Consider the following 25,827-nt stretch of genomic DNA (forward strand, 5'->3'; position numbering starts at 1 on the left):
CTGCCTTTACAACTTACATGATTTTATTTACCAAAGTGTTTGTGTATAGCTTATAGGGTTTTGTTTTATTCCAATCAGTTATTAACTTCTATTCAAAAATGTTGATTTTGCAGTCTTCGGATCTCAGGATTGCTGGCTAATGACAAAAACAAATCAAACCAATCGAAACCAATCAGATCAGTTCTGCTAGAAGGCTCAGAGTGATGTCAACATTGTTCTACCTTCGGTTTGGTTCAAAGCTATTCAAGTAGGATTGCTTTAAATCGTGTCAAACTGGTGACTGAGCTGAGATGACAAAGATGATTAAACATTCATTTTCAAGTTGGTCCTTGGAAGGAAAAAAAAAAAGGATAACTGTGAGGATAAGTCTGATAAGTCATGCAGCGAGGTGGCTTGTTTCAAGCCACTAAAGGACATTTTCTTCACAGTGGCAACCTAGCTAGCTCTGACTATATACCAACATGGCTTTTTTTGCATTATGGTATTCAAATAAATACATAATGTCATCAATTACTCACCAAGATCAAATTTCATCTCATGATCAGAATCTGAGAATAAGCTATTCATAACCGTAGGAGAGCTGACAAGTTGCTGACAGAGCATTCCTGCCTTAAAAAATGACTGCATCTTTAAAATACCCTGGTAGAGTGCTAATTGGAAGAAGGAGCACAGTCTAGCTGCTCTACAAACAACTTGCAGTCACGCTCATTAATTCATTCTTTTTTTTTTTTCTTTTTCAGTGCAGGGGTATTATTAGAGAAGTGAAAACAGTTTACAACCTCACCTCGAGTGTGGCAAGGGCACGTGACATTTCCCTTATGTAGGACCTCATGATGTCTGCATTTTCCCCACACCAAAACTTTGTACCTCATGATCTTTTGACACCAGCATGCACAAAGTCAGACTAAATCACACGAAACACTCCCACTTGTGTGATTTCAAAATATAACAGTGCGAGTACCTTCTGCTCAATTTCTAAGAACCTAGTCAGGTCATCTGTATCAAGGTGGTCTTTGTGGTTGCTGTAGGTGAGCATGAGGAGGTACAGGTCTCGGCGAGTTGACATCATTTTGTAGAAGGAACAAAACTCTTCAAATCCCAGCGTTCCTTGGTTGTCATCAGTGTCGGCCTCCTGCACAACAGGTAGGAGCAAATCAGCACAGTATTTTGTCCTGCTGTGCAGATTCTTGATACTATTGCTCTGAAAAGTGCTCTGAAGTCCCAGCCCTGGAGAAACACTTTTCAAAAGCAATCTTATTAGTGAGAACATATCTCCCAGAGATAAAAACGGAAGCAAAGGCTCGCTTGGTGAACGACGTTCATTGGACACCAAACATCAATCTAGCCCTGCTCTTTCCAATTCATTATGTATGAAGCTGGCACTTAACTTGTTAGCGGGCTTCTGCTCAGCGTTTTAGTTGAGCAGCTAATATGGATTATTTCATTAGTAAGAATTGCTGTAGTTGCCTCTTGCAACAGAGCTTTTCCTGCTCGGCCACAAGTCCGCTGTGATAAATCATTTAGCAAAGCAGCAGTAGTGAAGTCGGCTTTTTTTTGTAGATCCATTTAGAATACAGCTATGCCATGGGTTAAGGATTGAGTGTACTAAAGGCACTGTGTCTTAAAAATGTGAAGAAGAAAAAAAATCATAATTAGTGTCACTCATGTGTGTGTCATAAAAATAAGCCCAAAGTTAAGATGTGTCTGGCTGTAGCAGAGTGAAACAAATTTTGAGCAAAACACAGCGGTCTCATTATTTTTTTTTTTTTTAATGACACGAGCTAAGCTGGGACTTTAAAGTTTTTCACGACAATTAATTTTGAAGAATCTTACTGTGTATTGCTGGCATGCATTTTTTTGGACAAATTCTGATATTTATTCGACCATGTTTGTTTAAAAATATAAAAAAAAACATACTGACCTATTTTGTGTGCCCATTGCAAGTCTAATGCAGAGCGTTATTTTAATAAATGAAATAGAAATTGTTCAAACTGGCACATCTTCATTTTCACACACCTAACTGCATATGGTTTTTGTTCATTTAAGTATGAACTAGATGGTAACCAGTTGTTGGTGAGATGCTTTTCCACTTCCAGGATACTGTCAAGATGCCCTTGAGCAAGGCATTGGCCCCAGCACCTCAGCTCAGTAGTGCAACACTATTTGGTGCAGCAGTGAGAATAATACATTCAACCTTGATTCTTCTGCAGTTGCACAATTAACACATGGAAGGAAAAGTACCAGACCAAAGCCTGAGAGCTCTGTCACCTGAAGTTGTGAATGAGCGATATGCTTTCAATCGCGCCAGTGTCTGGGGAGCACCTGAGGCTGTTAGATGCTTTGTTTACAGACACAAGAACAGCGGGTTGACAGGTTTGAGATAGATAGGACAGATTGCATTTACAGTTAGATGTATTTGGACAATTACTACAAGTTTTAGGAGTTTGGCTTTATACACCATCGGATAAATTTTGAGTTAAAACAATAAATGGACAACAGCAGTTCTTTTGGGTTCACCCAGTGTATAATATGCAAATCAATTCACAAGAAACATTTGGATTGTTGTTGACTTGGTCCAAAACCACTCGTAATGATTACAAACTGAAGATAAATAGACGATTAAACCACTGACCACTTCTGCTAGAACGATGGGAATAGAAAAGTGCATCCAATCGTGACCCATTTTGAGCGCACTATTTATGCACTTGTACTGGTGCTTTGCTAGACTCTCCAAAGCGGAAACTCATAATTTAGTGATGTCCACGGGCTTCTCACATCAGGCAGTCGTCGCTGTAAAAGATGTTCATCCAAGTTTGACAAATATTTAAATTCCCTTATCTCATTCATCCAAATACTTTTGAGTGTCTGGAAAATGGAGACTTCCTGCATATAACGACAAATTCTATTTTTGAGAATCCGCTGAAATGAATCTTAATCTCTACAGTACACTTCAACCACATCGTGATTGTTTTATTCCACATCAAAATGAGAGTGCAGGTAAGCTAATAAAATATGCACTGTGTTCTGAACTGTGAGTAGATTATCAAGGGAACTGGCCATTACCGTCTTCAAAGTGGGAAAGGGATCAACTCCACAGGTGCTTCCGCTCTAAGTAGGTTAAGCCAAGAAATGACTTGAGATTGTCAACACATAAATCTTTATCAAAACACACTGGGACAGATTGGTCTCTTGTGTGTTTACCTTGCATTACATTGGAAGCCATCTGTAGCACGACGGCACCATATGGATGGATGCCCGTCAACAGAGCCCTGGACTAAGTCCAGTAAGGAGGCTGGCTGTTTTGTGAGAGGAAGACTAGCACGTAGCGCTTAACGTGTGCTAATCCTCTTGAAGAGAAGAGCTAGTGACAGAGTCACGAGCTAATACAACGCTACAGATGTTTGCTATTTAGTGCTTATTCACAAACCTTTCTGTACAAGTCAATACAGCTTTGGTTTTAGGTGCCCTACTAAGACAACTGGCTTTCAAGTTGCAAACTTACCATGCTGTGTTAAAATGTATTTAAGGAGTCAACATAATTAAAGTCTTGGGAAAAATAAGGTATAGGTCAGGGGTGTCAAATTCATTTTTGTCGCAGGTGGCATTGTCGTCATGGTTTCCTTCGGAGGGCCATTATGACTGTCAACGCCTTATATTATATATTATTGATAGCCTACACAACAAACTGATGACTAACTAGTTTTGAAATCAGAGACAAGTAAAAACTGTTCAAATATTTTAAAAAAGAATGGTAATAACAATTGCGAGTAATATTGCTATTTTTTTCAAAAGTGAAGACAATTTGCAACTTTAGTATGGACAAAAAGTCAATTCACTATTTGCCTTTGAATGATGCGGCAGGCCGTATCTGGCCCTAGGGCCTTGTATTTGATACTGATAGTACTAGTAAAAGAAGAAAAAACATTGGCAATAAGCTGTTACCCTCACCCCCCCATAAAAAAATAATAATTCTCAGAATTTGTAAGCAAAATTATGCAAATCCTTCTATGAACTCAATAATAACACGAACTGAAGACATACATACATATCAGAAAATAACATTTGCTACTGTACCTTAAACATCTGTTTGACCTTTTGCCGAGGAAGGTTGACGTTGAGTTTATGCAGAAGCTGGAGGACTTCGCTGATGCTTAAACTGCCATCGCCGTTCTTATCAGCCTCTGTGAAGGTCTGTTTTAGCCACGTGATATCAAGCAAAGTTAAAGAAAGTTTCTATTGAGAAATGTACCGTCTATTGTTATGCATGAATGCCGCTATTAAAGAGAAGTCACGATCGATATCTCAAAGGATATTGGTCTCGAGTACGTTGCCTCTTGGCCAGGCTGTCCTCGTCACTGATACCAGCCATCAGGTACTTCAAGCCTGTGATCCAAGTCCGCGCTTCCTCACCGGTACCAGACACGAGATCAAGTGACTCCATGTGCTCTCCGTAGTACAAGGTAAAGCAACAGTTGGGGTCAAAGCTGCCCTCAGCATAACGCTGGAAGATCTCAGACTGTTTACCCTCACACACTTCCCGTATGGAATCAATCGAGACTGGTGCAGAGAAAGAAACATTCAACAGACCAGTTACCGAAACTTGAAAATATTTTGCAAAACAGTATGGTAGAGTGTCTTTATTAGATTAAATCTGATGAATAATGAAATCAATTTAATCTTATTAAATCTGAGAGAGAGAGAGAGAGAGAGAGAAAGAGAGAAAGAGAAAGAGAGAAAGAGAAAGAGAAAGAGAAAGAGAAAGAGAAAGAGAGAGAGAGAGAGAGAGAGAGAGCCTCTATGAGGAACATATCTGAGAAGCAGCTGCTGCTTTCTTATATTCTAGCACACTTTTGGAGAACATCAAAGCTACCTCATGCACAAAATCCTCTTTTACAGTGAATACTGCAGTCTTCACCACTTGTACACCAGTTGCCAAGAGCGTGTATATAAACGTTCAGAGTGAGTAAACACGCAATTTAACACCTGCTGTTTGGGATCTTTGTAAAGGACTGGCATTTTAGATCCACTGTGACATGCCCACCAGCAACGGGTGCAAGATGGAAACTCAATGAGGGAATCTTAGTAAATCAGGCTCAAAGGCTTATTCACTCTAATTTTATGATACTATGTAATTCTATTTTAAGTCTATCTGTTTCAGTGTTCGTTCTCCTGTTTGTTACAAATAAGAAATTGCTTGACTTGCACCACAGCCAAGTCACAAATAAACAGTACAAAAAAGTCTGAACTGTTGATCTCTTGTGTTATTTATATCTTCTGATGTGCAACTTTTTCAGCCTACAGCAGAGTAAAACAATTAATGCAATGCAGAACAAACAAAAAAATACTCCATGACTGCAACTGCGCTATCTGAGCTACTGCCACCAGCAACAGCCGTATTCCCCCCATATACCGGCTATATTGATAATCTTACAAATGAATTCAATGCTATATTGTTAAATGCCATCAACTCTGTGTCTGAAAACTCGCCGTAGATTGCCTACTCAGTGGTTCACTAACTTTATCATAATGACTCTTCCGCTCTGGCATATAATGTGTGTGTGTGCGTGCGTGAGAGAGAAAGTCTTGCAATATGCTAAACTGCCATTTCTCATTCCTGGTGTCAAAATATCCCCACCCCCTCCCCCCCAGATGGGGTTATGAAATTGACTCTGAAATCAAATTCATGTTTTTACAGTAGTTAATGCAGCTACCCTTTCTATTTAATCTACACTAAATGAAATGTCAACAGTTCAAAAACAATCAACAAAATAAATCAAAATAATGGATTTCCCCCTTTAAATACTGCACTTTCCGTCACAATTTGCGGCATGAATATGGGTGGGATTACAACTCGACTACAATTAAGGGAAAACGACACTCACTCTTAGCTTTTTCATTCTTGCGCGATGGCCTCCAGCGGATGCAGGATTTGTGTTCGTCCAGATAGAAGAAGCGCACCAGTCCCTTGGAGCTGCCACGAAGCTTCACCATCTGGGTACCCATCTGCATGGAGCTCATACATTTCTCCACTGGGGAAAAAAAAACAAACAGACAAAACAGAATGTTGAAAAAGATGGAAAGCTGACAATTGAGGAAAAACACTCTGCTCAATGCACATGAGCCATTTTGTTTGTTTGTGTTATGCAGGGAACTGCATTGTCATGTAAGTCAATGTCAACATATTTTTTTTTTGGGGGGGGGAATCAACACTTACATTATTTTCAGGTGAAATGATGAGTAACACCACATGAAGCTAATAGTGTGGTATCCAGTAGTGGAATAGCTACAAGCCTGAGGGTTGCAAGGCATGTGGCTTTCACAATAACTGTCAAGTGTCTGTCACATTACAGCAAGCATGCGACAAATCTGGCATCCTCAGAAAGTAGCGCAAATCCAAACAAAGGATAGCCAACTGCTATGACCTTTCACAGGTCTCAGCTCTCACATCAAAGGAGTGAAAATGAAATTTGACAAGAGTGAGCTGCAGTTTTAGACTAAATTAAACCAAGAGTGGATTGTCTTTGAATGGATCAATCATCATGAATTTCTTGCAGATGGATTAATCAATAGAAAACGTGCTCGGAATGCCATTGAATAAATAAGGCAGACAAGAAGTGTCAGACTATTTAGGTAAGCAATTGCGAGGTTGTTGATGTCAACAGTATCAAATGGGGACAAGTAAACTTGTGTCTCTGCTGCACCTCCCTGCCAAAGTAACAAGGCTAATGCACAGAACAAAAACATCCCCCCCAGCAGAAAAGATTATCCATAATGAAATATTTCCAAGAAGAAATGATATTCCAATTACAACTGGATTTACTTTAGAACAAAATGAAATGTAGCCTGAGGCAAAATTTTACAGTGATGTGCACAAGCCAGCTGTAGGAACATAAAAAAACTTTTGCATAATGTCAACATGTCGTATTCAGATGACAGGCAGTCCAGCCGCTGAAAACACACCTGCTACAGAGGTAACAATAATGTTAGGAGGAATTGGAATATTACTTTTTGGACTACAGCCTGTTTTGGCAGCAAACAAGCTGAGCCTAAATTTGCATATTGTATTTTAGATATGAGTATTATGCCTAAATTTATTCATGACACCTGCACAAAATTGGTAAGCAAATTATTAACATAGAACGCAGATGAGATTTTATCTTGGACACAAATCCAACAACTGAGTCCCTCATCCCAAATTAGTTTGGTGATTCATCTGTCATTGGGGACAGTTTGGTGGAGTGACACTGATGCGACCTCAGATATCCATGTTACAACCACAGCCTGTTGCGAGAATTAATACTGAAGCTAACCCAGCGCCCAGGGCAAATTCATTACAGGGTGCCAAGCGAAATGAACCAGAAATGAACACGCTGCCAGACAAAACATCCATCTCGAGAATTATCCATCTACCACTGTGTGATGTCTGGAATTCAAAACAAAACCAACAGGATAGATTAAACCACCAACATCTCAGCCCAAATGATTCACAGATGATGAAGCAAAGAAAGTTGAACTCCCATCTACTGTAAATTAACCAAATCCCTGCCAGCCCAGTTAAAATTGATCTTTGACGTCTATAGCCGTCAGTGGTAGTGAATGAGTTAGTTAACAGGACAACTTCTTGAGAATACACTGTTTCCATATAAAGACATGACCTATATGGACTCTTAAGTATTTGAATGATCTGCTTGAAGCCACAAGCTGTCGTGGTTACGAGAAGGACTTAAAATTAGGACGCAGACACTACGTAGCTAGCTTTGGCTAAAACCAGGTTAGAAGTTTGGCTGCCTCTGTTGATGGAAGGATGCCTCGGGCCAAGTAGACCTTGTTAAGTGACTTTAGACCACACGATCAGGACACCAGGTTAAGCTTGAGGGATTGCCTGCAAGCCATATGGCGCCGACCCAATGCACAAGCAGGTGATCTCGATGTTTGGTACTGACGTAAAAAGCAGTAAACCTAATGACATACATATATATTTTTAAAAAAAAAACAATAAAGGAGAGACAATACCAGGGTCATGACCAACATCAAAATTGATGCATGATGTAAAAAGAGTCTTAATTGACAAAGTTGGGTGATAGCTGACCTCTTTTGAGTAATCTCGCCAGCAGACAAACAGACCAGCTGGCAGCTTGTGACCTGGATTGGTTACACGGTGAATTACACTCTTGTTGGTTTGCCAAACACATGGGGATCACAACTTATTTCTCGATCCATCAGATTAGTTGCTTACAACATGCCATATAAGAATTATAAAAACATTATTAAAAGCTTTCCCTGGTGTAATTTTTGGTCAGACAATAAGGCAATAATTTGTGTCTATTAGAGATAAGGAAAATTGCAAGCTAGACGTTGGGTAAGATGTAAGTCAAGTTTATCAGCCATAAAATGAATTTGATGCACAAAATACACTTCCCGTTAAAGAGAGACTACTGAAACTCGGGTTCACGAATGACATGCATGAACAGCATTTATTCGACGAAATCCAAGCCTGGCACAGAATGCAGAGGGGTTGTGCTGCAAACCATCAATCATACTTGTCTTACCCATGTAGCCAAGCCTCCACTTTGAGAAGGCCACAATGCTGCTGCCTATCCAGAAGAACTCATCCACCACATATGATGATTTAGATTCCGCCACGTTCTTGTCTTTGATGGAGAAGGCTCCTTTAGCTGGAGGTCCGGCCATGTCAACAGTGGCCACGGCAGCTGAGCACATCAGGGCCGAAGACATTGGGCCAATGGACAAGAAGTTGGCCTTCTTTTGGACACTCATCGAAACGATTCAAACTAGCTGATTATTCTCTCAATCATCCGTCTTCTAGAAGGACTATTTTATTGGATCTGTTCAATCAGCATGTCGTTTGTCATCCGTAGGGGGTTTGGATCCCATTTTCAATGTACAATCCACAGGAAGCCTGCCTCTCACTGACTGTTTGGAATCAACAGTTGGTCAATAATCCTGTAATGTTATTGCCGCGGCAACCCTCCTTATTGCACTGCCATCCCCTAATATTCCTCCATCGCAAAGACCCGCAAATAAAGAAAATTCCGCTGCAGCAGTTTGCTGTCAAATCTGCAATTTATCTCCATTCCTGTGCCATTATTTTCCTTGACCTGAAATCAGGAGTGCCGGAACTGCTGAGGTCTTCTGAAAGTGGAGGCAGTGTCAGGCAGGTAGAAGAGACGTGAAGCGCAACACACAAGCTGCAACCTGTGAGCGGTGGATGGAAATCCTAAATCCCTTTGGAGCCATAATCCCAGTCGAGGAGATTTGCAAATGGTGTGGATTGAAACAGAATGACCCACAGGAAAAAAAGACAGTGAAGAGGCTAGCTCCGATTTAAAAGAAATTAAACCTTAATTTAAGGATCATAAAGGTTTGTGGACATAGCATTTATTTGAGCCATAATCCACTCTTTGAATAAACTTCTAAAGATTTTTTTAAGTCTTTTCACATTTGAAACACCCACCTTCTTTTGTTTCCTGTGTGGCTTCATATCCATTAGTAGTACTTTTTCCAGATTCATGCAATCATATATAATCAGTCAAAGGGTTTTTGCATTAATCATAAATGAAAGTGGCAGGTGTCTGAATCAATGAGTCACAATATTCAAGTCCACTACTTTCCTGATATTTTCCTCTCCATCTTAAAGCAGCACAGCACCCACCATGTCACAAGCATCAATTGTTGACTGAAACAGGTCAGGGTGGGATACGCTAGTGTGAGCACGTTGAATGGTGTCAAAATGCATTAGAACTCTGGAGAAAGACTACCACAAAAACCACAGTTGCGAGATATGAATTGGAAAGGAATGGATTTACAACAACGTAAAGTAGGTAGGATATGAAGGTCATTTCAGCGAAATTAAATAACGCTTCACATTGGTCAACCAAAGATCAAGAAGCATACAATTTCCTCTCTATTATACCAATGTGTCAGATTGTTTCAATCATTCAGCCAATGCCTGAAATGACCCAATATGACAGTTTCTCGTTTCGCCCCATTTGAGTTACTTGAGTACTTTGTGGATTTTGATGTCTTTGCTCATCCACTTAACAAAGTTCCATCGAAACTGGCCAATTTTATTTATTTGAGGGGCGGGGTTTGTATCACACACACACAAATATGACCTCCTTGCAGAACACAAAAGGTCTAAATTTAGACTACACAGTTAAAGCGACCCAATTCCCATTTCTTTTCTCCCAAGGGGCAGTTTGTATGCCATAGCAAAGTACGTTTAAGACAAAGTATAACAATTCAAACAAACGGTATCTTTTTAAACTGAAAACTTCTGAACAGGAATGAGGAATTGATTGACAACACAATTTGATCAAGCATGACATCCATCCAATTACTCAACATTGCTCAACAATGCAAGTAAAACCAAAATTTGACCCTTAAAAGAAAAATAAATATTTCCTTCATTGTATTTCAAGCACCATCAATAATATCGTAATTATATTTCACCATTAAGAAATTCCGTAAAACAACTACCAACTGGTACATTAACCATTTTAAAAACATGAGAAAATCATGCTTTCCGATGACCAATGCATTTAATTTAGTGTAACAACTCCATCTTGTACAGGACTACATCTGTTCCATTTTCTCCAGATCATTCTGTATGCATGTGAAGCTTTTCAGTTAATTGGTTTCTAATAGCTGTGAGTCTGCAAATCACAATCCAGTACATGATACTTGTAGCATCCATGATGTCACCAGAGTGTCTCTGGCACATTGTCAACATTGACAGCAGCAGCAGCAGGAGTCTGAGCACCCGTTCACAAGCCAAATGCCAAATCGAATTCAGACAACAAATCAGTGAAAACACATAAACAAGGTCTCCGCAAAGGATGACACGAATTATTATTTCTTTTTTTAATTAACATTGAGGTGACACATTGCAGAGTGCATACACATACCACACTCAAAACAGACATTTCATTAGAAATATATTTAAACGTAGATTTTTGTTCCATGCAGCTATGAAAATACATCAAATAAAACTAATGTCTCCAAATAATAATAATAATAATAATAATGAATATTCAGAAATGGATCCAGGTTTAATCAGCTCGACTTAAAAGATCTTTGCGCATAAGAGACGAAACAAATTATGACAGCCTCTCAGATGTGACACAAATAAACACCCCCTGTAGTCAATTAAAGTGACACAAGCAGAGTGATGATTCCAATGAAAAATTCTGCACACAAACACATCACACTAAACTCAGAACGGTAGCATGATGACAGGATTCATTTAGAGCACTCTGCTCTCTCAAGTTGTCTGGAAGTGGGACACTACCACCATTAGATCGTCTCTGTCCAATTAAGGATTCTGTCACCAGCGAGTGCTAAACACGATTTTACCTTCCCACTGTTATCTATAATTAAAGAGAGGTCATGACTGACCTGGATCAGTGGAATGATCTGGATCAGAAGAGCCTTTTCTGAAGTAGACTGCGATCCATTATGCTGTCACTTTTTTGAAAACACGCTAGCCAACATTCTCCCAATTAAGTCACAACCGTCATGCGTCCTCGTGCGTATTTTCATTCACTTATTAAGCGATTAATGCACGTTTGGACGCAGTGAAGCGAATTACTTCCGCATATTGAAGGCTCATCTGAATTCATCGAGTCATAATAATGGCAAGTGTTCAAGGGAATTAACAAAACAATTTCTAGAGAACTCACCACGACCAAGAGGCTTGCTTTTTTTGCTTTTTCCAGATCGACATTTTAAAGCGCTCTTTTCAAAAAGTAGACCAAAATGCGATTGACTGTGCAGTTTTCTGATTTTGTTCCAAATAATGTATATGTGAATTTTCGACAGCCTGTCGCTGTGGAACCAACGCATTATTGGGTTGACGCATACGCAGCCTTCCATGACGTCATGACCCTGGAGGCACACGGACGTGCAACTCACAAGTAAGACTTATTCTCATATAAACGTCCCCGGTTGAGCTCTTTCACAAATTTACTCGTGAGAAGAAAAGAAAAACGGTGTACTCTTCTACAATTTACCAACTCGTCAAATACTGAGACAATACAAGAAGTATTCTTTCTCACGTCCACACTGACATTTAATTTTTTTGCAGGACAATGGGAGGAAGAAAGAATACGAGAACATGCAAACTCCACAAGCCCAGAATCTACCCCAAGACAAAAAAAAAAAGGCTTAAACCCAGATAATTCATTTCACAATCGTTATTTTACCTTGTTATTTTTGTTAAAGTCCTTCAGGGGGCACAAGTACTTGACCATTGAAGTGGACCAAAGAGCAAATATTCCCTTCAAATCTGATTGCAGTTGATGATCAATGAAAATGTCCACTGTGGGTTTGTCAGATTTTGTTACATTGATTTTCTTGCAGAAATGTGTGAGCTTTCAATGGATGTGCGCTGGCCTTGGTGCTGAAGCTAATTCAACTAAAAAGGTCAACAATGCCCATACATCTGGTCTAGCCACCAAACACTTAAAGTAGAAGAGCATAGAAATTGATGTTCAAACATGTCTGTGTATGATGTTTTGAAGTCAATAGGACATACAGTAGCTAATATCATAATGATATTCGAAGCCCAAAAACAAATGTATTTTTAATGACAGTATTGTTTTCAAAAAATGAACATCTTCAAATTAAAAAATTCAACTGTACACTTAACGTTCAAGGAAACTTTTGCACTACTAACAAGTTCATTCATGTGTTTTGCTTCACATGCTTTTTCTATCAAAACTAATGCAAATGTATGGAGAGAGGAGAGGGGGTTGCAACAAACTCCCTTTCTCACTCTCTCAGTAGCTATAAATAAAACAGCGCGACACATTTCATGAATCTCTGGATGAACGCAGGACATATCAGGGGCAGACCAGCTCAGTCTGTGGCGATGTACTGTCCTATAATCATTTTAGGTAGCAGATTAGTAGACTAATGGATCATGTAATAAAAGTAACAATTAATCACTTTCTAATGCATGGAAAAAAAGGTGTTGGACAAACGATTTCCTTCCTTAGTGGTGACATCAACACTATTTCCGCTGTTTTTTTTGGGGGGGGGGGTTTGAACAACCAGTGAACAACTTGTTTCCATTGTTTTGGGCACTGAATGAGCGTAACCATGTGTGCAGTCACCAAAACGTGTAAGAGTGCCAGATGGCATGGTGGCACAGAGAAGGCAGAGGCCTGCTGGTTATCTCTGCAGGGGACATGATCCCAGCTTGTGTGTGTTAGGGAGTGTGCAGAAGATTAGCTTCTGCAGAATTCCCTAAAACTGTCTGATGTTTTAAGTGGCCAATTGGAGGCAGGTTCTGTTGTGTAAATTTGGTCTCAAACTTCTGTTGAAAAAACATTATAATGAAGACTGCAGAGGTTCCATAGTATTTTGTCTAAGACCCGCCAAAACAAAAGAAAAATAGACACACGACAGATGGTGTCAGGCTACACGCATAAAAAAAGCTAATCACAGATTAGACATTTAATTGTATCATATAAATAACAATTATCAACAATGATGACCTTTTCCAGATAATGGTTGTAACAAATTCATAGTAGTTTGATTTTTGGAGTCTGACTTGGTCACATCAGACAGCAAGAGTTTTCACAATAGTTTTCCATTTATTTGATACGTTGTAGCACTTGTCCTCATTAGGGCTGCTGGTGCGCTGCTGCTGCTGCAGGATCCTAATCCAATACATCAGCAACCACTGCGACCCAATAATTAGCATTGGCCGGGCCCAAAATGGCTGCTGCGTCAGTATTTATGTCCACAACAGCTTTATGTATGGATCTGGGATATACAAAATTGATTCATTTTGCCTTACAAAACCACAAAGGGCGAGAGGTCCATAATCATGATGTTTGTGAAATGTCTCCATTTAAATTTTTTAATAGACAATTTTAACGTATATTTGATTTTTCTCAACGGCCGTCACCATATTGCTTCAGACCCGCAAACCTTGTCATGTTCAAATCAAATCCCGTTTGTGATGAAATGAGAAAATAGGATTAAAGCTGTTAAAGCCCAATTAAAGCTGTTCTCCCAAATACTGAATAAATCATTGTGTGAGTTGAAAGGCAGTTGCTATGATAATTGGAACCGCTGTGATTCTGTCCTCAATTGGATAAGCATTTAAACAGAGAATGTTACATTTGAAGTTTTGCCGTTTGTTTTATGCGTGTGTGTGTGTGTGTGTGTGTGTGTGTGTGTGTGTGTGTGTGTGTGTGTGTGTAAAATAACAAGTTTGTGTGCAACTTTAACAAGTTGTTGAATAAAAACCAATATTTAGACACGTCACTCTGACGTCAAGTCATAAAGTTGTTGAAATTTGACTTCGTACTGGAAGGCAGCTGTGAAAATAATGAAAAACCTTGAAAAGTGAACACAACTGCAACGACAAGGTCACTACAATTATGTTTGGCATATCTTATCTGACACGCACATTAGTAACCTCGTTGCAAAGTCAACAGGATGTCACTTGAGAGAAGAAAGCTGCGGAGTGGAAGGCCACCGAGACGTGTGAGGAACGGGAACAGTCGGCCATGTGTGAGCAGTGAACGCGCGGGCGTCCCTCTGCTCTGATAGTTTTCATTCACACATACGACTAATTGCGTGCCATGGCAAATTCTATTGACCCACGCATCAATCATTTTACAACTCTTTGCAAGCCAACGTTGCTTCCTTCGTTCTGCTGTCCCTGCAGGCATATCTCGGATGACAAAAAGAACGTTTTGACATTAGCTCCCATGTAGAGGCCTTGTGATGACTGCACATGGGGAAGACAGGAAAGTGAAAATGTTTCCTTTAATCAAAATCAAAATGAGTAAAAGAACCATTTGGCATTTCATTGGTCCTTTGACATTTCAACCACGCTCTCTTATATACAGCAGCGTACATGAGTCTTTGCATTTGAACATGAACAGAACTGAAATATATGTATTTTTCTTGCCTGGTCAATGTGTTCCTCAGTTTTACAAATTCAGTTGTCTTTTGCTTTTTATTGTTTTTAATTTTGCAGAGTCTGCATTTGGCATTTTCACACGTTTCTTGCCATAAGGACAGAATATGACAACAAACGCCTACACCACACCTTCTGTCAAGAAAAGAAACCCATGAGCTAAATTAGGGAGAATAACATTAGATATTGATCAAGCCCAACCAAGACAGCTTTTCTTACTCGTAAACAATAGCAACATGCTAAGCAATAACAAAGCCACCTGAAAACATCTTCTCTAAATGCTGTAAGGCTTTTCGGTTTAATTCCACTCACAGAATTCAACAAGCTCAAGTTTTTAAGATGTATTCCTCCACAGTAGAAATGATCAAGACAGTTTGTTTTACATTTTCAAGTACCACCACTATAATAATGAGCAAGTCGTTACCTGATCCAGAGCTGTTGGCCATCATGACCTCCTTCAAGTTTTCACATTTTTAAAACTCCAAGTAAGCCCATGGTTTGCTTTTGGTATAAGCAAAACTCAGCCGGAGATGAGGATTGAGTCACTTATTGTACTGTAGATGATACCCTCCGTTTGCTGGTATTCGTTTCAGTACTTGGGGTCTTCAAACATGTCTCATAGTCAACCGATACATTCCTGTCACAAAGCTGCTAATGAAACACCGGCATGTCCCGAGCCTAACAGAGCTACGACTTCCAGGTATTGCGTCATATTCAGTGAGGTGTGAGAAACCTTCCTTATCTAGAACTCCTTCATTTAAAGCCCAAATATTTTTTTCCACTTATTCCGGATGTCCGCTTGGCCAAGTTCTTTGCTGAACCTACTCGAAATATTCGCTGTAGGTCAACTGAGGCAGAGAAAAACCATAGCGACATGTGCAGACAGCAAATAAATCCAGCAATAGTCTGTCAAACGTGCGTGGTGTGAAGACTACTTGAATTCAAAATCTGGATAAATTGTGTTTCCCTATTGATCTCTACCCTCGAGCAAAAGAAAGACACCGTCCACTAAAATAAGGAGAAAACATAACAGCAAGAACTATTATCGTGGTGGCTTAGTGGTTAGCATATCGGTTAGCATCTGTGCTTTAGGTTCGTAAGTTTCCTCAAGTTACTCCAACTTTCCCCCACATTCCCCAAAACAGACTTGTCTACAGGTGTGTAAATGAATTGAAATATGACCAGTCCAGGCTAAAGTTCAAGTAGTAGCCAAAGTCAGCTCGGATAGACCTCAGTTCACCATTGACCCGAATGAGGACAAGCAGTACAGAAAATGGATAGATGGAATAATAATAAAGTGCCTGCCGAGGACGCTCAAATGCAATGCCACAACACCAATGAATATGCAATGCAGCAAATGTGCTTGGTTGGTTGCATGAATAACCTCTGATGAAAAATAGTCGGCCAGACCACAAAATGATAATCATGCATTCCAACATTTCAATGTGGGACCTCGAATGTCAGTGGCAGTAATTTCAACCTGAGGTTGAAAGGTGGTGCCATGATGATTTTAATCAAATGACATTTATTAACAAGTAGATAGTACTAAAAATACTTTATTTTCATCAATTGATAAAAAAATGCCGATTCATGAATACAATTTCATCATAACCAATAAAGGATAATATTGTGGAGCATCGAAATGTCTGTCAGAATCTGAAGCCTTGGCTTTCGAATTTTGTTTCAGGCTTTTCTGTGTGCAGTCAGCAAGTTCTTCCCGTGGTAGCGTGGGTTTTCGCAGGGTATGCCAGCTTCCTCCCACATTCTAACGCCATGCATGCAGGTTAATTCACCTACAGTAATGCTCAATTGCCCTTACAGTAGGTGCGCATGTGAACGGTATTACCTATCAGAGGTAGACTTCATTAGTCATCAATGATTGATTACGATTTTTAAGAACATAAGAAAATCCAACCTACGCGAGGAACAATTTAACAAAGTAGTATATTGATTTTGGCATTTGATAACATTTGATGGATATATTTGAGTTAGGGTAGTGCCACGTTGCTTTGGTGTCAGTTGTTTTGATTTGGTAATATAATGTGGTTGCACAAGTCTGCACACCCTGATAAAGTGAGAGGTGGATGTGTTCAGAATTAATAAATACTTGTAAATGGAAGTAAGCAAACCCTTTGTACCATTAAACTGCACCATTCCTTATCAACAATAGGCGGCATTTGAATGTTTTTACCTGCCGCTAACTTATTACACAGGTGAGACAGCAGCTGCAGGCACAAACCATTGCCAACATCTATTAAAGGTCGGGGTCAGTTATTGATTCATACACCATTAGCTCCACACTAGACACCTCCATTTCATACAATGCCCTATGAAATAGAAAAAAAACGTGACTGTATTGATGCCCTGTGGGAAATCATTCACTGTCTACAACATTTTTTATATATTTTGACCGCACTGATATTTCAGAGATGTCATAAGGCATTCATTTAAAAGATCCTTTGGAAAGCATTTCATATTTTGATGCAGATAAATCACACGAAGGCAAAAAAAGAACAATGAAAGAACAATTTTAGGTAAAAAAAAAAAGTCTCCCTCTCCAAAAAAACAAGTCTTACATTCCAATTGCAAGTGAGGTCCCTTTGGAACCTCCTGGGTGACACATACTAATTTACATATGTGGATTTTATACTTTCCATATTGTACAAATAAATATTCACAAATGCTTTCTTGCTTACTCCACCACTGCAACACTTTTCTCTAAAAGTGGCAGAACATCCCTATGACGCATATTCACTCATCATCAATTAGCTTTAGATCTCATCATCCACCGTATGAGCCTTATTAAATGTGGAAATACACGTGGCGACACAAACTGTGACTGACGAATGCTATGAAACCATTCCTTTAACAGCAATCATAGTCCACTTTGTCCATCATTAGTGTGTTGATGTCTTCTCCATGGTCTTCATGACACCATGCTCCTGTTTCAATTTGCATCATACTATGGCATCAGCAACCTGCTAATATGGAAGGCAGGTGGCAAATTCCACAGACGGACCCTATAGATGATCAATAATTCTCCGGGCGAGTTGTTCAATGGCCCATGGAGGGATTTCTCATAAAATTAGACGTGTGAGGTTAATGCTACCAGCATTCTATGGTGTTATGGCACGGGGTCCTTTTACTACAATACAAGTCGATGTGACATTTTATACATCTACCCTAACCCTATTATTCTTCCTTTCTAAAATAATGGATGTTTTCGAGATGTCAGAGAAATCCTTTAAAATTACAGCAAAAATATGTTAAACTCCCTGTAAAGGAAAAGTACAGATGTTTTGCCCATGATATTGATCAGGTTATGAGTCGTGTCTTGTTTCCTCCAAAGAGTGGCATTCACAACAAGATCATTCCCGAGGTATTGTGTATATACTCTAATGAGTACCGCATTCTTTGCACATCTTCAAACTTGTATGGTCTCTTTAGAAACAAATCCATGATTTCATATTGCTCTCTTGGTCTCTTACAAGCTGAAAACATCCTTAACTCATAAATACTCTTCTACTCAGTTACAAAACTTGAGCCAAAATCACATGTTGTTTGTTTTGTCACCAACCCATACTGTGGAAGTCATGTCCTCTTCGGGATTGCCTCTGTTGCTCGCAAGCCCACAAGCCTGTGCCACCTTGGTTTCCAACCTGGTTGCTTGTAAATTCAATGTTCCGCTTTATTCGTGCCTTCGAGTTGTTTTTGTGTGCATGTCTATCCTCTGAACTGTGACAAATTGGTCTACAGCTACACAGTATCACAGCTGGGAGCAGTACGCAGAAAACAACCCGGAGATCTACCGGAAACCCTTTGAGCCTCAACATATTCATTTCATAGCCACAATGTAACCCCAAGTGTTTTGCAGGCTGTTAAATTCTGGCTGTTTCCACAGCCAAGGAAAAACGACCATGTTGTCTATGAACATATAATAATAATAATATATCTTTTTTTTTTTTAAATCACTAAAAAGCCCCCAGAAAGGAGACAAACCCCCATAAACCGGTAAATCCGGTTCATGGGACACAAACAGCCCAGAGACTGAACCAAAAATATGATATTGCTCACTGTGGTCTGATCGAGGTTTTATTTTGAAAAAGAAATGCATCCGCCTCCGTTTCTGTACGCGTTAAAACCACTGGTCACGGTCATGTGTTATGGTAACAAAAGAAAAAAGCAAGATGAAGCAAGATGGAACATGTCTAATGATCAGACCACTGTGGCTATGTGGTCGAGATCATTGCCTGCCGCCGTGGGGACGCCGGTTCGAAACCGTCCACCTCCAACATCCCCAGGCACATGGCTGTGGTGTCTTTGAGTATGAGATCAATACCTTGAGTTAAGTTGAAGTGCTCCCCTGGTGCATAATAATAGCCCCTTGCTTCAGTGTGTGTTTGTTGTGCCCACTACTGCAATGGGTCAAAAGCAGAGGTTAAGTTTCATGTATGTGTGTGTGTGTGTGTGTGTGTAGATGACAAATAAGAGAAACAAGTGCAGGGTTTGGCTACTAATTACAACCACTACATTCAGCATAGTGATAAATCATATATTTAATGACCCAATTAGTGTGAAGGTGTTTCTTGACCGCCTTATACAAATAGTTCTTGAAATGAAATTGTTCCTTGGTACAAAAAAAAAGTTTGGTGACAAAAGATCTCATCTAAAAATCAATCCAGTACCGACTATCAACCCTTGTATCGATAACATTACAGAAGATTAGGTTCTAGAAGGTGACTGGCTTTGAGCATCAGAAAAGGAACAGGAGTGTGTGTATATATATATATATATATATATATATATATATATATATATATATATATATATATATATAGATAGAGAGAGAGAGAGAGAGAGAGAGAGAGAGAGAGAGAGAGAGAGAGAGAGAGAGAGAGAGAGAGAGAGAGAGAGAGAGAGAGAGAGAGAGAGAGAGAGAGAGAGAGAGAGAGAGAGAGAGAGAGAGAGAGAGAGAGAGAGAGAGAGAGAGAGAGAGAGATAGATAGATAGATAGATAGATAGATAGATAGATAGATAGATAGATAGATAGATAGATAGATAGATAGATAGATAGATAGATAGATAGATAGATAGATAGATAGATAGATAGATAGATAGATAGATAGATAGATAGATAGATAGATAGATAGATAGATATAGATATAGATATAGATATAGATAGATATATAATATATCTATTATATATATACATATAATATATATATTATATATATATAATATATATATTATATGTATATATATAATATATATATATATAGCATTATATATTGCTATATATATATATATATATATATATATATATATATATATAGATATATATATATATATAGATATATATCAATATGCTGCAAGTTGCATTGGAATTACATACATGCCAACGAAAATGAATGCCAAGTGCTCCATTCTATTTATAGTACAAAATCAAATAAACAAATAAATGAATAAATAAATAAAGCTGACATTGTACTTCTCAGTTTGATCCAAATCACAATGCTTTCAAATAAGAACGCCATTTTTTTACAACTTAGCCTAATGTGCTGTCGACATTATGCGCAACCGTCAGCAGGAAACACATGAACCGGGTGAACTGGGTGTATTAACTTCAGCTAGGAGGGATAACTGAAACGGCTGTAATCCTGCACACCTCCAAGGAACAGTAGTGTAGGCATTAGACTTTCATTGTATAGATTTGTGAAAGTGTGATTATGGAGCCCCGCTTGCTCTCTGAAGCTGCTCTGCTCCTGAGAGCCACGGTGATCCAACACTAATGACTTGCTCTATGGTTACTGGGGCTTGTGGGAATGCTGGAAAGCACAGAGGAAGGAGGTGGGGGGTGGCAGCTGTGCTGAATCCGAACGGAGGAGTTGTCAAAAATGGATGACTTGATTTTGACTCATTTTTTACTACATTCCGGGTGTGTTTGAAGGTCCTCACCCGCTGCAATTGACAGAGTGAAAAAGGGTCTCTGCAAAAAGGCTTTTTATTAGCTACGTGCCAGCACTCTGCCTCCACCCCCAGGTGGCTCCTAAAATGCTGCTGGGCTTGGCCTCATCTCAGTACCAACTTGAGTCAACAAAGGAAAACAAATTGCCGTCAAACGAGCCACTAAGTACCAAACAGTGTGAGAAATCTCAACAGAATATGACCACCACGAGATCACCAAGTGTTGCCGTGAGCCGATTTAACACACGACAGAAGCCAAATTCCCAAATGAACATAAAGGAACAAGTTAAAGTCGATTGTACTTTCCTCACAAGTTGGACGAGCTCAAGAAGCTGGCCCACTTCATGCAAGGCAAGAGCCAATTGCGAGCTACTTGCTTGTCTTACCTTGCTCACGGCTGAGGCTGCGAACGTTGCCAGAACCGTCCATTGTTGCATTCCCCCAGTGAGACGGAGCTCCATGTGATGCGAAACAGAGCTGGTGGAGCTGACTTCCCCCTACCTACCATGTGGAGGGTTGCTGGCACTGGGTGTCATTATCCAGGGTGTGATTGGAAGATGTTTTGGGGAGAACACACTTCTACGCTATCTTTCTCTCAGAGTCTTTCTTCTCTTCTTGCATGCTGTCTGGGTGGATGTAAGCCCATCCTCCTTTTCTCTATGAGCTACAGCCAAGATAATAATGTGGTCTCACACTTCTTCTTCCTCTACAGTACAGAGTGGATGGTGTGTGAGTGCATGTACGTGGGGAGGGTTTGCCCGGAGAGCTTTCGGCGCGCGCTGAATACAGTCAACCACTCACAGCTCTTGTAGCCAAGGGGAATGCGCTCGGATCACCTGGGAGAGCGAACGCTATTAGATGGACAAGGGAAAGGGAGGGAAAATTGAGGAAGGAGGAGCAGGAGTAAGCAGGGGAGGAAATGGACCGAAATGCATCTGCTGAGATAAAAGGGAGGAGAAGGATGCGAGAGGCGCAAAGGGAGCCAAGGTGGCCGTGATTTGCAAGTAGGGGAGAGCAGCAGTGTGTGGCACACATGTTTTATTCAGTATGGAGAGATGCTGAGGGATAGGAGCAGCCAAGCGTGGATGGGTTGGTCCCAGCAGTTGGCCAAAGGGAGACACAAAATAGGAGAGTAGGGGGGTTGTGGAAGCAGCTCATCATGTCACAAAAGCTTGAAGATGCGTTCAAAGTTTCAGCCAGGACGATGCTGAAAAAAAAGTGTGCAAAATATATATATATATTTTAAAGGTATATCTGACCACATGAAGATATTGCAGCCCCCCCATTGTCACACATTCTGCTCACTCCACCATTTCTCAGGATAGTGAGAGACGAGGATGAACGCCAAAAAGAATCAAAGCAGCCACTGTTGTTAACTCTTTCTAGATAATAAATAATACAACTGTTTAGATATTCTCTCGGCTTGTCTGTTGTTTTTCAAAGACTGTCTCAAAACATATGTAGGAAAATAAAAAAAGATTTCTGGGATTGTGTGGACAGGAAAACAAAAACCTGAGATACTTGAACAGGAAGCTGCACTTCACTCACTCTCAATCTCTTTTGAGAATCCAAGCGTTTGATTCAGAAGTGCTGTTTCTGGAAATGCATTTTTCGTGACCTGTTAAAAACTGCGTGTCTAAAATGGGTTGTCCATCAATTTGTTGGTTACAAAAGGACAATAATATGCCTAGCCACTTATGCTCTAATACGATGAGGCAATTACGATGGCAATTATAACTACGATATGGTCTGCGGTGAAATAGAATCGGCTTGTGTGATAATACTTTTTGAATTTCTCAAAATGCGCCTGAATAGAAACACATCATGCTTCTTTCCAAGAATGATGATGAAAGGTGGGCCGTATGAATGCATCATTGCCTGCATCAGCGGTCAGTGATGCCTTTAACCTGAAACGATTATCATTCCAAACCTCTGACCCGCGCTTTCGTTATTAAATGCAGAGCGACTGAGCATTGCGAGCTCATTTATGAAGGCAGTCAATTATCTTTATAGAGTTGGCAGGTTGGAGAGAAAGCTATTTAAAGTTCTGCTACATCACCAGCAAACACAATTTACAATATATTCAGCAACTTTCAACTAATGCATGAATAATACACCTCATGTATGTTTCATGAGGCAGAAACACGGATTTTCAAATGCCCCTACACCTTGGGAGATGCAGCAAAACCTGCGCTAGCTAGCACCAAAAGTCACTCTTCATTTATTTGACAGTGTCTTCTCTGTATGTTGGCGTGCCATGCCACATGCTGCTTGAATGAACTTTGGGGACATTACATGTCCGCTGAGTCACAATACCAGCAGGACCCGGTTTCACACACATGGGGCCTTATGACATTTGTGACACAGCAAGCGGTTACCTCAGATCAAATGTGCCACGCATGGCTGTGTGCAGTGTGGTCAGTGGAGATGATCCTTTGTCTAATAAACGCATAATTGGAGGCTAGAGAGCAAAGCGTGAACCTCCCACTAGCAAACAAGCAAATCGGTATAAGAGCCGGGATGAGATCATGGCTGCTTTAACCACTGGCTATTGGCATCAAGTAGAAAGTGCAAGTTAAAAAAAAGAAGATGAAATGAGTGAAATTGCCAAAAAGACAAATAAATGGACAATGAAGAGTTAATAAAACGGGAAATGTATTTGTAGTAAATTATCCATGACCAGACATTCTGAGCAAATGTTAGCCACTTAGCAATTTGAGAAGCTAACGATGATAATAATAATAATAATAATAATAAGTGGGGACAAGCGGTATAGAAAATGGATGGATGGATAATAATAATAATGATAATAACTCTTCCTGTTTTGATGTCGTTCCAAACAAGCTATTAAGATACTTTTTATTTCTTTGGAAGGCACATTTTTTTAAGCTACTGCCAGTGAAAGTAAGCAGCATATTGACTGATTGACTCACAGAGGGAAGGCCATGCTTAGGTGTTGAGAACAATAACATCCCACATAAACAAGAAAAACAGAAATGGGATGCTTGCACTCCAACATCTAATTAAATTTTACATATGGTCTATAGGAAAAAAAAACTTTTTTATTTGGATTTTTGCCAAAATATTTGTAAACACATATCTTTTTAATTATATTATAGACAGTTCTGGAATTAGGGTCACAGTATTTTACTGAGGAAATACTGCAAAGCTCAAGAAGGCATACATGCGTGGTCTCCGTGTGGTCCAGTTTAGTGGGCACGGCACACAAACACAACATCCTACGATATGTCAGCCACCTATTTGTTACGCTGCTTATGCATATGTGTCATAGCGCCAATATTAGCTGACTTTGGAGACGTAAAGAGGCGGTCACAGAGCTCAGTGAATCCCTGCTGGAATTAGCTGAAACATCATCCCACCTTTTTAGGATTAGTGGAGGCAAGTACAGTATATGACACTGATTAAACTGGATCAGGAGAAACTGATCCTCAAAGAGGAGAATCAGAAACAGTACTAATGTACAGAATTTCCTGTATTAAAATTTCTCTCTAAGAGTATTTTGATAGTGGTCAGTGTTGAAACTCTCATAATAGTTGATTATGTCAATATACAGGTTTTACAGGAAATCAAATTTCAATCGGGATCATAATTTCGGCTCTGACGAACAAATTAACCTGATGTTTGGTGATAATTACATTTAAAATGCAGGCTGCTGCACATCTAATTCAACTCTTACTCAACCAGTAGTCAGCAAACCACCAGGAGGCGAAGGCATGGTTAAGGTTTTTATCAAGCTGCCTAGATAACAAGCCAGTAGACTCTGCCGCGGGAGCCTGAAGTCACTGTGGACTGATGAGAGTGAGTTATGAAGAGAGAAAGAAAGTCCAGTACGCTGCATATAATGTCTTCTGTCACAGATTTACTATTTAAACACCACATTAGCAATAAAAACGGATAAATTTGTCACTGGGATAAATGTGTTTTATTGCCTTTGACTCATTGTCATTATATCATAATTACTGTGTGTACTGCACGCGTGTCGGCGTCAGGGATTGCAGTTTAAGTCCAATAGTACGGCACAAATACCGTATTTTCCGGACTATAAGCATTGTGTCATGAAATCAATCATAAGTGGCCCGCTGAAGACTATGAATCATAAATCAAAAAGACTATGGATCATTATTTTGTGATTATAAAGTAATTTGTTGCATCTGAAGTTGAAATAAAAAAGATAAAATGGAGAATGATTTGATTTGGATTAAAAATCTGACATGATGCATTAATGGTGTGCCTTATAGTCTGGTGCGCCTGATATAAGAACAAAGTTTTAAAATAGGCCATTCATTGAAGGTGCGCCTTATAGTCCGGCGCGCCTTATAGTCCGGTAAATATGGTAGTACTGTTTATCATCACATCAGCTTTTATGACATAACTTGAACACTTTGGAAAAACACAACTGGAAATGAGATATTGATTTTTTTTTTCATTTACAGTCCATGCCATCCAACTATCTTGTCATACTCATGTGAATGTGGAAAATCACGCGCCAATCCTGATAGAATCTGACCACAAGCCTCAGGTAGTGTGTGTGCATGTGTGTGTGTGTGTGTGTGTGCACGCAGCTATTGAGGTCTGATAACTGGCTGATAGGCAAAACTGTCAAATACAATTCATGGGGCCATAAAGATGTCAGCTGTATACACTTTGTAATATATGTAAAATGTTTGGACAGCTACGTATGTACAGGGTACACATTCCAAGGCATTCACTGTACTGTACTTTTAAAGCACATGGTGGCTGCCAACATGAGCAAATATACTATTTTCATATACTATTTTATTTTGCAAGAACTGCAGGTAAATTCAACATCACTGTAAACATACTCAAAAGTCCAACAGATTTTTTAATTCCATCAGATGCTGTTCTAACTTATTTTCATGTTA

At 39.6% G+C, this 25,827-nt stretch overlaps 1 protein-coding gene and 1 long non-coding RNA gene across 11 annotated transcripts in view; one reads left to right on the forward strand and one right to left on the reverse strand.

The window, feature by feature from the left end:
• Positions 1-25,827, reverse strand: part of plch2a (phospholipase C, eta 2a) — a 76,541-nt gene that overhangs the window by 17,035 nt on the left and 33,679 nt on the right. For 7 of the 9 annotated variants that reach the window (XM_085912706.1, XM_085912689.1, XM_085912697.1 and 4 more), the window contains exons 1-5: positions 11,703-11,908; positions 5,883-6,029; positions 4,314-4,557; positions 4,075-4,204; positions 962-1,132 (exon numbers count right to left, since the gene is read on the reverse strand). In XM_085912706.1, the coding sequence (XP_085768832.1) occupies positions 962-1,132; positions 4,075-4,204; positions 4,314-4,557; positions 5,883-6,029; positions 11,703-11,895 (885 nt within the window). In that variant the 5' untranslated portion in view covers positions 11,896-11,908. Of the gene's footprint in view, positions 1-961; positions 1,133-4,074; positions 4,205-4,313; positions 4,558-5,882; positions 6,030-11,702; positions 11,909-25,827 lie in introns of those variants that run through there. The other 2 variants (XM_085912714.1, XM_085912722.1) reach the window with 1 other exon arrangement.
• LOC147061684 (uncharacterized) lies at positions 11,464-12,975 on the forward strand. 2 transcript variants are annotated; one of them, XR_015066114.1, is made up of 3 exons: positions 11,464-11,768; positions 11,842-11,936; positions 12,107-12,975. It is a non-coding gene; the product is annotated as an uncharacterized LOC147061684 (long non-coding RNA). The 2 variants fall into 2 exon arrangements; XR_015066113.1 differs by having other exon boundaries at positions 11,464-11,657.

Source organism: Syngnathus leptorhynchus, chromosome 1 (genome assembly GCF_054491065.1).
Source record: "Syngnathus leptorhynchus isolate UIUO chromosome 1, UIUO_Slep, whole genome shotgun sequence".
Lineage (NCBI taxonomy): Eukaryota > Metazoa > Chordata > Actinopteri > Syngnathiformes > Syngnathidae > Syngnathus > Syngnathus leptorhynchus.